This window comes from Crocodylus siamensis, chromosome 15, assembly GCF_052110815.1.
Source record: "Crocodylus siamensis isolate JL-2025a chromosome 15, ASM5211081v1, whole genome shotgun sequence".
Taxonomy (NCBI): Eukaryota; Metazoa; Chordata; order Crocodylia; family Crocodylidae; genus Crocodylus; species Crocodylus siamensis.
Genome location: NC_143409.1, coordinates 27,505,569 through 27,520,672, shown reverse-complemented (window position 1 = coordinate 27,520,672; position 15,104 = coordinate 27,505,569). Strand labels below are relative to the sequence as shown.

Genomic DNA, 15,104 nt, shown 5'->3' with positions numbered 1-15,104 from the left:
TGAAGTTGTGTCTCAGGACAAAGTGTTCTTTTCCCAAAGATCTGTATCTATCTAGTGCCATTTAAGGGTAAAGTTGGGACATTTGTTTGCTAACTCTGTGTTCTTTGCCCTTTTATCTTGTTGCTCTTGACAGGGTTAACTGAGAAACCAGAGCTAGATGGATCTGGAGAACATGTTTGTGCAACTAAGGCATCAAGAGAGTCCAGGCCCACATTCCAGGGTACAGGTTGGCAAGACTGCACTATACAGGAAAGGTATCAGACATGGGCACCATACCTTGGAATGTGCCTAAGTGACAGAGAGCAAGGGACACTGCCCACTCAACCAACTATGAGTAGTTTAGGAACCCTAGAATCCAATGGCTGGATCCCCTCACAATAAGCTGGTGTCTTTTCCAAGAGGTGACTGGGTTAGGTTGCAGCACCACCTACTAATAACACTCTTTTCCTTCCATGATTTGTTTCTCTTGTCTATTTAGACTGTAAACTCTAACACCAAGGACTGCCTCTTACATTGTGTTTGTATAGCACTGCACAATACAGATCTGATATTGGCCAGGACCTCTAAGCATCTGTGTAATAAAAATAAAAACCACCATCATCCATGGAGAGCAATATTTTAGTTGTGTGTTTTTAATTACTTTGGGCTTGGATTCAAAGACTCTAAGTGAATAAAATCAATTTGCCAGGCTCATACTTCAGGAAAAATTGATCATTTGCATAGGATCATCAAACAATTATTTTGTCTCACATGCAGGATCTGCATGAATGACTAAGCAGATTACTGAGGGATAGGGTTTGCCTTGATCTGAACTATCAGCAGCTACTAGCCATGTCTGGAAAAAGGATCCACACATTCATGAACAAACTGCTTGATCTGAAATGGCGACTCCTATATAAAACATGGAGCTAGCAAAGAAATTCCTCAGCAACTATTGACAGCAGACTGAGGTGAGAAAAGGAGAGATACTGACCTGCCATTCATCAGCATCACTGTAGAGAGTTACAGGAATCTCTTGGGGGTTGTAAAAATGCTTTGCCCTCTCTGTAGTGACCACCTGCACTTCCACCTAAAGAGAAGAGGGCAGATAGATAATTACAGCTTAATGTAAAAGCCAGGATTAGATATTGAGTAAAAGCAGGAGGACATGGGTGGCAAAGCATTTGGGATCCAGCTCCGATATGAAGAAAACTTACCTCTGCTGCTCACATCTGCATTTACTCCTTCCACACACTGAGGAAAAGATGAGGCTCAAGCAAGTGCTGACACTCACTCCAGTTCCTCAGAGGAGTAGACAGGTGTTTAGTCATTTGGTCCCTTGTGTATATAAACCACTGCATAACAGTGGTTGGACCAGTGAAGATGACTAAAGTTAGTTATGTAGATGGAAGAGAGCCGTGATTCCGAGCAGAAAACCTTCAAGATGACGAAAAATGAAGCTCCATAAAAGGTGCTATTTGATCATGAGATATGTATGGAGAAGGTGTGTGAGATGGCCTGGCTCTGGAAGCACCCCTAGACCATGGCACCAAGGGCTGCAGGTTGGAAGAAATCACAGCATGTACCTATTGGGGCATATGTACAGGTAGCACAATGGCAGTGCTTTGTGGAGATACTCAAGTTAGCTAACCTAGCCTGACTTCCGGAAGAAGCATGACCACATCAGTGTGGCACCCTGCCAAAATCTAATTTACCCTGCTGAGTGCAGCATTGCACTGACATGGCTAACCTGCTTCTGATGCTCAAGCAGGCTCATTTAGTGCTAACTCAGGAACCTCTATTCAGCACAGCATTGTTCTGTGTAACTCAATCTTTGTTTCCTAGGGCTACTGCTGATTGGCAAGAATTTTATTTAGCTGACTGTATCTAATTGAACCTCCTGCATATGAGATTGAATTGCATTCAGCAGCCTATCAGCCTTGGTGTAACTGCATGGTTTTATCTACAAGGAGATAAACTGTACCACTTTTCCCCTAACATCTGATGCATATCCACACATATTTCCAGCAGTCACGATGCAGGTATAGGCATTTTTATTACCATGTCATCTACTCCAAGCCAGGAATGATGGTGGTGGCCAGTGGAAACCAGTACTTCTCACCATAGCTTCTACCTGAGGAGATGCAGCCATGAGAGAATTTGAAGAATGTTCATAGCAATATACTTCTTCATGGAATTTAGAAGATTTACGCACTGTGAAAGAAACTGTGTGCACTCCTGTTGTTCGCATAGGCTGATGCAACTTCCGAGCCTCACGGTGGTATCTCTTATAACCAGGGTTGCAGTGAGGAAACAGGTTTACCAATCTCAACACCACCATCTGTTTTACAGCCAGGCTCTTCCTAACAGACTAAGATCTTCATTGTTATCTCCATCCTTGCTAATGAAAATAACCAAAAGAGTGGAAAACTCTAGCTCTAAAATGTCAGCGTTTTTTGGTAATTTTTTCCTGTTAACTGCAGAATCTAATCTCCACACAGGAAGATTTACTAGCATCACTACACCGGTATAATTATGTCACTGTTAATATATTCATGTGGCTACCATGTAGACCTTCCTCCTCCACACAGGAAGATTTACTAGCATCACTACACCGGTATAATTATGTCACTGTAGATGTTAATCTGTCCAGCACACCTCAATTACTATTAACAGTACTGAAACTGAGTTATTTTTTCAAGGCTGCTGTTAAAGTATGGCCCTCTAAATAACAAGGCAACTAGGTTTAATATAGAATGGAAAAGCTCTGAATAACAGGCTTTGAGCAAGAATGTAAGGAGCATTAATCAAGTGCCAAAAACTGAGAGCATGATGTTCTTGAACTAAGTAGAGGCAGGTTTAAATTGGAATAAACAGTGCCTTTAAATAATGAAGTCAAAGGGATACAGCAAATAGCTAGTTCCATTTGTACTAGTTAAGTGACTGCCCATAATGCCCACAGGTATCTTAAGTAGCTTATACAGTACAGTATATTCCTGTCCTTCCTTCTTCCCTGGACATATTTTTCACAAGAGGACCTTACCCTAGGTATCCTGCATCATCAGGCTCTTTCCAAACATTTTTGCTCATTTTCAGAGCGCTTATGTGAAATTTCATACAAGTTTTTAGCCTTTTCCATCATTTCCCTCTTAACCTCACATTGTCAATAATTAGTTTCTAACCCAACAGTAGCAGCAAAGGTGTTAACTCCACTACCAACTATTACATTTCTTCAATGAGATGTGAAACTCAAAGTCTACAGGTTATTATATAAAGGTCACCTGATACAGAATTTGCAATCTATAGGACAGATCTCCACTTTAAAATGTTACTAGTATTACTATAGCCAGGTCTACACTAGAAAACGTTGCCAGTAAGTCTATGATTATTATACTAGCTTTCTATATTGGCAAAAATGCTAGTGTAGTGACACTTTTGCTTTGCACCTCATTTAGTTCATGGAACTGGTACAACTTGTGTTCTGCTGGTATAAACTGTGCCTACATTCAGAGTGTTTGCTAATAAAACTATACTCACAAGCTCTTTTAAATGTGAACAACGCTTAGGTGGATAGGGATGTCATTTTTTTTGCAATACAGCTATATTGTTAAGGGCCTAGTGAAGAGGCATTTAAATCGGTATAACAGTACCTTGTATCCACTTAGTTTATTTCTATTCATGAGCCAGAATAAGGTATACTGGTACCAGAATTTTCTTATGATGTAAGTTGGCATATCTACATGAGATGTTTACTGTAGAGCTGACTCATTAGCTCTGCAGTAAAAGTCTCAGCGTCTACAAGTGTGCCCCCATCAGGGCGCAGGAAATTAGGGTAAATACAAGTGCTGCCTTATTGCAGAGTTTTTACATGTGAGGCAACACACATGTAGAAGCTATCTGGGGCACAAGGGTGCTTCAGTACAGGCTGCCATGCTGAAGCACCCTCATGTCCCAGCCAGTCCCACCACAACACCCTGAACCCCTGCCAGTCAGGGCTGCTCTGACTGGGTTCCATGTGCTGTGCATGAATTGCCCTGGAATTAATTAATCCCAGGAGCATGTTCAAACAGCAGAGTGCATGGGAGCAAAAAACTCCCAAGCGATAAACTCTGGAGTTTATTCATGTTGTAGAAACAAATTGATCCAGGCCTCTAACTTGACTAAGAAAAAGACAGTGAAGAAAAAAAAAATTGAAAAAGATGCTGATGCTGTATGTTTAAGAATATTCTAAGATAAGAATAACCCTTCTGCTTTATTATGTCTTTTACAGTTCTTTGGGAACAAATGTTTCTCCCTTTCCTAAAATCAACAAGATGATAACAGTTCTCAAAACAAAATGTGTTGCTGAGCAAGCAACTGTTATGTGTGACAACTGAATGATCTACCTCTTACTGTCATTCAAAGTTGCTTTGTTTAAATCATGCGTCTGTTCTCACAGTCTTAGGTATAAAAAGGTACGTGAACTTGTAGAAGGGAGGAGTTCTGTTTAGAACCCTCCCTGTGATTGCTTGTATGAGCTCCAATAAACTCAGACTGGGTCTGTTAATTCTATACCAAAACACAACACGAAGTTTGATTTCTTCCACAACGTGCACTACTTGCACACGTAGACATGCCCACTGGGTCCACATTAGAAGTATTTTGCTGCTTTGATACTGGTACAGTTAAATTGTCTAGTGTTTCTAAAGGCTTGTTTACAAGCACTTTGCTGGAATTAAGGTATATTAAATCAAAGACCAGCCTAACCTTCTGCATAACACCAGCCACAAAATTTCACCTAGCAAGTCTTGTATCTACCCCAGTATGAACAAGAGCATATCCTTCTGAAGGACAGCTTATCTTGATTTATAGATTCCAAGTGATAGAGACTTCACCATGTCCCTAGATAACCTGTTCTAATGATTAATTATTCTTGCTGTTACACATGTTTCTGCTGGGATGGGCTCATTACTTACCTGTTCTGAACAGGTCTTTCATGTCCTTCCCTCTTAGGCTGGAAAGAAATCAGTATTCCCATTGTTGCTTTCCCCTGAGTATTTTTCCTTTCTGTTTATCTGTTACAGTCTCTGGGCATGTCTAGGTTTAAAGAGGTTTGCTGGCATAGTTATATTGACAAACTCTTCTAATAAAGATGTAGCTTAGCCTGGCAAGGGAGTCCTCCTGTTTAAACCAGTTTCCTGAACAGAATAAGCTGTACAGGTAAAAGGAATGTGTTGCCAGTATCACTGTGTCTACATATTGGTATCTGTTGGCTTTCCCATGTCAGTTAACTATACAACTTTCTCATACTCCTAACCAATATAGTTGTGCCAGAAAAATAAAACGTGTATACTGAGCCTCTATGATAGCTGCAATAAGCACGTGGCTCTTTTGCTAAAGTGCTACCATAAGCTGACATAGCTGTCACCTAATAGAGAGGAGTGTGATGGAGTCATGTGGTATGTTCTTCATGCTTGAAGGCTCAGTGAATACCCAGAGGTGTGTAGAGTGGCAATCTGCATACAGAGCTAATTCTGGCTTACATGTTGTTTCACTGTCTCCCCCAGCTGATGCTCTGCCTCTGAGCTTATCTGTCGGTGACAGCAACGATTTGGTGTACACAAGCAATGTATGAACATGTCGGTAACCACCAGACCTCCCCAACAGCCGCACTATTCCTTTCTACTTCAGCAGACCTTATGGTACTGATAACCTTAAACATGTTAACTGATACAGTGTTCAACTTCCAAGGTTCTTGGAAGATCTAAGTCAGTGCCTAGGAGAGGTGTTAATTTCTGCATTCATCTGAAGGGGGTTCTAAATCTGAAACGTAACAAATCTACATCTGTAACTATTCCCCTGCTCATGCTTTCAAAAGAAACTTTGTCCTAACATGTTTATCCTACAGTCCCAGACCTCCAATCACATTTCCTTGGGTACCAAATACTTCGCTTACTCCCTAAACAGTTTCCACTGACAACTTCTTGAAGATAATTTTACAATGTCAATACAAAAATCTTCAGACAGCTGAAAACAGAGGATGCGATTCAGGACCACTGATGTCACTGAAAGACTCTTATTGACTTCAGAAGCCCTAAAATTGTGTAGACAGTACAAATAAATAGAACTTATTATCAAGAAAAATGCAGGGACTCCTGAGTTATCTGGATCTTCATTATTTCATTCACTGAAAACCCCATTTTATTTTAAGAGAAGCTGATACAAAACTTCTCAGCTTCTGCACTGAAGCATCATGAGGTTGTTGGTTGTAGCTGTGTTGGTCTAAGGACACAGGTAGACAAGGTTCTTTAGGTAGATTTGATCTTTTATTAGACCAACTAAATAGTTGGAAAAATTGTTATTCACAAGCTTTCGGGCACAAACATCCTTCTTCAGGCATTCTCTGTTGCTCTCTCTCTATATATATGCAGACTCTCTATATGCTTAAGAAGGGCATTGTGCCTGCAAGCTTGCAAAGAACAATTTTTCCAACTATTTAGTTGGTCTAATAAAAGATATCACATTTACCCAAAGAACCTTGTCTGCCTTGAAGCATCATAGAATTACACTAAAATGAAGCTGGAAGAAACCTCAAGCTGTCATCTAGTCCAACCTCCTGCTCAAGGTAGGATTCCTTTTAAGTCATCCCACACAAATGTCTGTGCAGCCTGCAGCCTTCCCGAAAGTTTACCTTAGAATTTAAAACCAGGTTTCTGTAAAATGTATTTATTTATCAAATATTCATGCAAAAGGGATATACTTTGATCAAGGCCCCACAGAGCATAAAATTCTCTTTCTTCCTTTTACTTTCACAGTTGAGGTGCTCCACATACCAACAGGGGATGGGAGCAACAGGGCAGGGAGCACAGTATTATGGCGTCTGGGATCCACATCTCCTAGAGATGGAAACCCAGGTGACTAGGAATAAGTGTACAAGTGTGTACAGAAGTTGCTTTTTTCACTATTTAAAATGTTTTATTGCCATGACTTAACAGAACTGCATGGCATTACAGCACTTTAAATTAACCCTTGTTATATGAGCTATTAAATTTGAAGTGCTATATTATATAGCACTTTAGCAACCTACAGGGCTTTAAATAACTTCTGGACACTGGTCAAATTTCTGACCAGTGGAGAAGCATCAGGAAGCTGTGGAACACCCCCTGTCTCCCAGCCTTGAAAGTGCAGGGAGGCTTAGAGGTCCCCTTCCCCACCAAACACTGTACTTCTGTCATGATTAAGAGTGTTGTAAATTTACAGTGCTATAAAAATGGTCTAATTTACGGCACTGTAAAATGTGAACAGAGCACTTCTGTACACACCGAAGGATTGAGGGAACCAGGTGATCCCTGTACACTCTACATTCCAAGCATGCAGAAATGCATAAAGGTTGGAACTATTCAGATCTGACCTCTTCCTATCTCTGCATCATTTGTCATTGGTCCTCTCTAGGCTACTCTGGAATCTTGAGATACATTCAGAAATTACTGGAGCTAGAAAGATTAACTAGGATCCATTCCTGCCTTCCACACTGCCAGTTGAATTTTGTATACAACAGCTAGCAAGGATGGAAAACCAAATACCTGAAGAGCTCTCTACACCTTCACCAACTTTTCTAGATTTGCTATTACCACCAATTGATTAGTTTCATAGTGGCATTTAAAATATTAAACCCTGTTTCTGAATCTCATTGGAAGCTGGGAGTCTGAAGTTAAGGATAATACTTAATGCAAAGGGTATTAAAAAGGCCAACCAGCAATCCAGGCAGTAGAAAGGGATTATTTATGTGGCCTGTATTTAAAGAGCACAATTTCTCTCTCATTCTCCCCATCCCTCCATGTTCTGCAAGGAATTGGCTTGTTTCCAGAATGTAAGGCCTCCCTGAATAGTCTTTTAACTTTAATCTAAAGTAATGACTATTATCCTTCCCCCTCTTGTTTCTGGCATCAAAGTCTCTTCATTTCTGGCCAAGACTAGCATCTGCTGGGTAAATGTGTTACTGCAGGCACTAAGACGTGTGCATGTAGATGCCCCTATTTTGTATTTTCTACCATCTCCTCTTGTTTGCCATTAGTTTCTACCTTTGAAATTGCATGCGTCAATGACTTGGCATATGTAGACTGTAAGATCTGAACTACTGACCTGAGGTTTTAGGGAGCATGTAGCACCTATTCTCTCCACAGATCTCAAAGCCAAATCTGTTTAACTGACACCATAGGGCATTTATACACATACTTTTGTGTCCTGCAACACATCGCAGATCTGCCGCTTCGATGCAGACTCGATTGAGTCTGTTCTACATGTCAGTTGAGACAAACTATGCTATGCCGTGCGCAGCTGTATTAGCAGCAAAATGCGCATCAGCGCACAAAAATTGGCAGTTTTGGGCTTTTGAACCAAAGCACCTCCGATGTGTTTTAGTTCAAAAGTGCGTCACCACCATTTTTTCAGCAATGACATACATTTCACCACTTAGACAACTGTAAACATCACAGCACCAAGTGCTTGTCAAAGTGAGTGGCACGGTGGCACTCGCATGTATAAAAATGCCCATAGTTTTTACGCCAGTTAGCTGTGCAAAGCCTACAAAAGGCCTGTCTTTCCACAGAGTTAATGCAGATTAGTTGAATAATAACTTTCAAATAGATTGAGCTAACCAGGAGTGGTGCACTTTTTTCCCCAGAATAAAAGTATCCACACCCACAGTTATTCAGGAATAGCTTCCGCACTTTAAATTAGAAGAGACAGTAAAATGCCCAGACTTTAGGGCTGTTTCCAGAGTCAGCTTTTCACTGCTAACTGACCCATCTATTCTGTACCAAGAAAAAAGAAACAGGCAGCAAGATAACATCATTTTTATAGCGTGCTAATGACCTGCAATAAGGCTTGCTTACCCCTGGAACCTCCAGCAATCCTGAGACAAGAAGTGGCAACTTCAGGGCAGCCACACTTCCGGTAACTCCCACCAGAACATGAAATTTCTTTGCTGATGTGGACAAGTTGTTTTGTAAGGGGGGCTGCGGTTCTGAAAGGGTTACAGGCTCCATCATGCATCCTGGCAACAGTCAATATCTATACAAAGAGAGAAACAAAGTTTACCAACTTTATTTCAAACTTGGCTGCATTTATCCAGCAGACGTGCAGAGAAATAACCTACTTGCTTCCTTTCCAAGAACACAAACACTGTGGCCATAGTACACTCCAGAGTCCAATTATAAATCCATCACCTAACCATCTAGGTTTTTGTATTGTACAGGGGAAAAGTCAACAGAAAGTTCCATGCCAAGGCAGATGTCAGTGCATTTAAAGTTTACGTCATGGCTAACTGAAATGAACATGTCTACACCGTAACTGAACAAGCCCTTGCGGTGCACCTAGACATACCTGGAATTCTAATAGCAGCATAGTCACAGCGCCATAACTGTACAAGGCCACCCAAGCCCCAAAGCACTCCCTCAGACAAGTAACCTGACCTGATGTCTTTGCTGCAAAGTGTTCACTGCTACTGTTATCTGAGCTTGCTAAATTAAAGCTGGCTTGAGTATGTCTATCCCTGTTTTATTTACATGTTGGTGGCATGGAGATATAGCCCCAAAGCCCTTTAAAAATATTGGGTCTCATAGCTCAAGGCATTTAGTGCACATGTATCAGGAGTTACTTGTGATCAAGGTGTATGTGTGTGACAACTGCCATCCTGACAAACACCTGACAATGAACCAAGCCCAATGACAAGAGCTGCTATAGCTTGAACTAAACAGGCAGACTCTATAGCAACTAAGTGGATGTAACAAACTCTAAGACTGTGGATTGGGCATAGTGAATGTACTCATCAGTGGGTTATGTTTGCAAAATGAAAATCTGCAGTCAGGAGCCCTTCACATTGAAAACAATTGTGGTTTAGCCAATATCTAGAATAACCCAATTGCAGAATTGAGATAGCAGAAGTGATTCCAGATCATCAAATGGTAAAATCACTGGTCTTGAGGGAACATTTTAAAATACTGAGTAAGCCCCTATTATTGTTAATGAACAGAGGCGTCATAAGGGATTCTTCCAGTGCTATGAAGGGATACAAAATGATCAACATTACTGAAAAGTGGGTGGATTCTAGCAGATCCTAAATATAATTATTCAATTTCAGGATCAGTCTTGAGATGCAAGGCATTGAGCACTTTGTTACATGCACAAAATCCTTTTCAGCACTTGTTGGACTTTAAGTGTGTATACCCTGTGGTTCCCATGGTTTGGAGGTGGTGGTGTAGAAGCCATACAGGATGTTTGCTGCTAAATAATGACGATAAGATTTTAATAGCAATTTTGTCTAAGAGCCTAGAAAAAACTGCCTAAAAACATGCATGAAGACATCATGGCTTTGTTCTGGGAAGGTCAAAAGTGACAATATAAAGAGGTCATATTTCATATGACTGAGAGCATGCTTCTCCCACCCAATGTAGAAAAGGCAGGTGACTCAGGCAAGTTTGAAGAGATGAGTGCAGGTTCCTTCCTTCCAGCCACTCCTCTTCTCCCCACTCACTGCAGCACAGGCACTTCCCTGCCAGCTGCTTCTCCTCCCCACCAGCTCCTCTTCAAGCAGATAATCACTATAAGTAAATTAGTTTTTGAAGTGGTGTGTGCTCAACTCATAAAACTTATTGAGGGGTGCCTCGAGCCTAAAAATGGCTGAGAATCACTAGTAAAAGATTAGCACAGTTCTTTTGATGGGCAGTCATGGGGATATTGTCAAGAGAGTGCTAAAGAGGCAAAATACAGAATTAACTGAATTATTAACTATAATTAACTAAACAAATCTTGAAGAAAATTATAAAAAAAATTATAAAAAAGTGTAATAACAAATATTCTATACAGGATGACATTTAATTTTCAAGACCTATATAATAAACTGAGAAAAACGAATATCTACAGTTTACATACTGGTATCACAAGTACAAGCTGTAATGTAGATAATATAAAACTTGCATAAGAAACATCAAAGACTGGGGATTTCTGGTTCTAATACAAAGCTAATGGAAGCCTTTCCATCGACTTAAGGGGTTTGGACAGAATTCTTTAGGCCAGGGACTGGTAAAATGCAGCCCACCAGGCCATTCTATCTGGCCCATGGGGCCCCTAAAAAATTTAAAAAATTAATATTTATCTGTCCCTGGCTGCCTGTCATGCGGCCCTCGATGGCTTGCAAAACTCAGTAAGCAGCCCTCTGCCCGAAATCATTGCCCACCCCTGCTTTAGGTAAACACTTTGAAATGTAGAATGGTGCAACACTGTGTTTGGAAATATATACAAGATTTGCTATACATGTTTGGCATCTTTAATCCAAATCCTTAAAATATATTAACAATTCAAAAGTTATCAAAGATATGTTAAACATCTATGATCAGGGGATTTGGTAACGACAACTCTATTTAAGGCTGCCTAATGCTTTTTATTATCCTGCTCTCAAGAGAATTTTGCCAGAGTTTAAACATTTGGGCTGAAATGTCTGGGTTTTTCTTCTTATGTTTTAATGTAAAAAATTTCAGTTTTTGCACGTGCTCAGAACAGTTCAGAGAGTCTTGCTACTAAAATCTCTGAAGAGCCTCTCTGCATTTACTATGCTACCTGGTTTCACAGAGCTAGACCTTCTGACAGAACTCTCTCATTTGCCCTAGGAGAGATTATGGTAAGCTGAGCGCCAGAAGAAACCAAGAGTTGGGATCTCAGTTTTTCCACTGAAATAATTCTGTGTTCCTCACAGCTCTGATGACTGAGCAAGGCCTCGTTCCTCTCTGCTAGAAGGCAGGTGAAGCAGGCCACACTGTCATAGCTGGACAACTTGCACAAGTTCACTTATGCCAGACTTAGAGAATGCTTTCTCTATAGCGGTTGGCTGAAGTCTCATGCACTGAGCCACGCCATCTTTTAGAACAAAGCTGCCATGTCTACATGCTCAGAGAACAAAATTAGATCTCCTTTCATCTCTAAAAACAACCTTGGCAGTCTACATTTCACTACCATTTTGATAACAACTGTGAAACTCACTGACAAACTGTCATATCTCCCCATCTCCAGTGGAAAAAGGTCCACACAGAAGATAAGTTACTTATAGCAGCAAGAAACCATTATCTAATTCAAGTGGCAAATGTCTGACTAGAAATGATGGGATTTCCCTATAGAGACATCTACTTAAATTGAGATTTCACAGTTTTCGCAGAAACAGTGAAAAAGGGTGATCTCCGCAAAAAAATGGCATTGGTGGCCATTTCCCAGGAAATCAATTAGAAAAAAAATTGATAAAAAGAAAATGCTGGCTTCCCAGAGGAAACCACTGGTCCTTGATGCTGCTGCCACCCACCTGGGAGGGGAAGGTACCAGCTGGTAGAACAGCACAAAGGGCAGCTGCCTGCTCCTGCCTCTCTGCCAATCAGTGCCGAGGGGTAGGGCCTCTTGGACAATTAGCACAAAGGGGCAGGGCTATCATGAAACAACCCTGAAATCAACTCTTCAGGCTGTGACCAAGCCATGAAAATTGTTCTCTCACCATGAATTAGGTAAGTCCCTAATTAGATACAAAAGTAATTTTAACATTTATTAAATATTATAAAGTCAAGCGAGATTAGAGTAGGAAGAGACACATCTCTCAACACATATCTCTGTGCAAAATGTGCATGCACATGCTCCTTTTTACAAGGGTGTCAGGGTAATGTCAGTAGCCTGGTGACTTGGCCATGCAACATCTTAACAAGTCAGCTGGACTGCACCCGTACAGCCTGGATCTAGAAAATGGAACTTGTATATGGTCCTCAGAGTCAGTGCTGCCTAACCCTGTCCAGTTGTAATCACTGATATGTGCCCTGGGTAGGCACGTGCTCTGGAACACAGGCATCCAGAGTCCCACCTGCAACATGAATCAATCAGCACAGGGAGGTCAATGTTTTTGGCAGGTGTGTCACAAATGAGAACTGCACCCTCCTGAAAGCCACTTGGATCCTTTTCCTCTGCTACTTCTCCTGCTTCATTTTCTGTTTCCTGCTCAATCTGCTGTCATATTGTCTGCCCCCTCCCTGATCTGCCACATCCCCCACAGAGAGGCTGCCTGTACCACTTGGGGCACATGATACAGGCTGGTCACCCCCTCCCTGAGTGAGCTATAAATCAAACCAGATGATGAAGAGCTTTCACTTTCTGTCAGACCACAATATGACCCTGATCCAGGAACCCACACACAGCTCCAACCACCTCAACAGGGCTCCAGTGACAAAAGGGATCTGTTCAAACTCAGCTCCCTGCACACCAGGACCCAGGTTTCTACAGAAAACACATCAGGCCTTCGGCAGCGTTCAAGACCACAGCATTACTAGGCAACGGCAGTTTTTAACAGCAGGAATGTTTTCAAAGGCAAGCACAGAGACTTCAAAGAGGAAGGAGAACTGGGTGCAAACACTTTGCCCTTTTAAGTCATTTTTATTTGGGGTCAGCAGCTCTCAAGGGAAGCACAAATCACTCCTGCCTGCCCTCTTCTTCTCTGCGGGGTTATCAACCTACCAGACACAGAACAGCAGCACCAGCCAGAGCCGGCGGAAGCCGCCCCCGAGCTCCTGTGCTGAGGGAGGCAACACCTTCCACCACAGCGGGGCCAACTTGCCGTCAGGCGGTCCAACCCCGCCACGCGCTGCCACAACACCCCAGCAACCCAGCTCACCCCTCGCTGTCTCCCCGCCCCGCCGGAAGTGCGCGCTGCTCCGGAAGCGGGCGAGCAGGCCCCGCCCACACGCACCCCTGCGGGGCACGTGCGCCGGTGGTCCCTCGCGACCGCGCTCCGCGGGCTGCCGGGCGCTCGCTAGGGGTGCAGCTGCCGCCCGCCCCCCGCGTTTGCACGGACCTAGTTCGGCTCGACAGCGAGCGCGTTGCTTCAAAGCGGCGCTGATGGATTGCGGCTGGAGCCTCCATTAGTGATCCCAATACAAGAAAACAGTCTTTCCTCGTGTTTGTTTCCTCTAGGGTCGGGGTTTTTTTTGTGTGTTTTTTTTTAAGAAAGATGCGTAGAGAGGGTCGCCAACCCTCCAGGATTGCCCTAGGGTCTCTAGGAGTTAGGTATAAATATCCAGGAGACTACTAAAACTCACCCAGGAGATAAATAATAGGGCATTCATTAAAATAACTATTAAACGTTGAATCTAATTTATAGAATAGTCCGGTGGGTTTTTAAAATATAATAGTAATGTGCATTTCCTTTCCTGACGTAAAGTCATTTATGTCATTATGTCATGTAATGAAACCTGGAATAGATTCAGAGTTGGCAACTCTGCTGGTAGATAAATCAAGCAGATAACATACAGCATCAGGCCTGTGCTGACCCATGGTGAAACATGCTAGGGCAGAGACCTTCCTTGGCTGCCTGCAAACAGCTCAGGCTAGGGCATGGCTGGGTGGTTATTTTAGCTGGCAGGCCACTTAGGCTAGGGACAGAAATTAGACACAAACCAGCAGGCTGCTCCCATCTGCCTTCTACCCACTTGGGAGCTGGAGCCCAGTGCTGGCACTGGCACAGGCTGCAGCTTCCCCCCTCCCCACCTGGCTGAGCGTACAGTGCCCAGCATGTTCCCACAGCCACCAACATGGCTTCCCTGCACTACCTGGTGCACAGAGCAGAGCAGCAGAAGGCAGGGGGAATGGAGCAGTACCTGGGTGGCTGAAGCCACAAACTGGGTACAATCAATTAGCAGACTGCATCTGGCCCATAGGCCACTTACTGCCCATTCCTGTGCTATGGGTTGCAGTACAGCATCCTTTCCTTTTTGTCATAGAGCTAGAATAAAAAAGTTCAGTGCAGATGTCTTTAAAAAAAAAGACCCAAAAACATATCTTTCCTTATCTTCCAAGGAGATGAGACCACTTCAGCCAAGGGTTAACTGTTGTCAGATGTTATCACTCAAAATCACAGTTTGCCTCCCCCAACAAAATTAAGCTATGCATGATGGAAGAGTCCAGCCAAAGTTTCAAGTGAGGGAAATCACATGTCCATGAGCTTTGAAAGATGCTGGGTTGTACTTTAATTTGAAAATTTTAGTCCACCCCTCTGATTCAGGACTGGGGTTGAATAGAAAAAAGTGAAAGGGGCCAGAAAATTGTTCTGAGAGGAGCTGGCCAGG

The 15,104-nt window shown here is 42.5% G+C and overlaps 1 protein-coding gene across 3 annotated transcripts in view; it reads right to left on the bottom strand.

The window, feature by feature from the left end:
* The window catches only part of PPCDC (phosphopantothenoylcysteine decarboxylase), a 46,035-nt gene that overhangs the window by 19,269 nt on the left and 11,662 nt on the right, over nt 1–15,104 (bottom strand). Inside the window, exons 1-3 of one of the 3 annotated variants that reach the window (XM_090028612.1) lie at nt 13,498–13,699; nt 8,853–9,030; nt 974–1,069 (exon numbers count right to left, since the gene is read on the bottom strand). In XM_090028612.1, coding sequence (XP_089884738.1) covers nt 974–1,069; nt 8,853–9,008 — 252 coding nt within the window. In that variant the 5' untranslated portion in view covers nt 9,009–9,030; nt 13,498–13,699. Of the gene's footprint in view, nt 1–973; nt 1,070–8,852; nt 9,031–13,497; nt 13,700–15,104 lie in introns of those variants that run through there. The other 2 variants (XM_090028614.1, XM_090028613.1) reach the window with 2 other exon arrangements.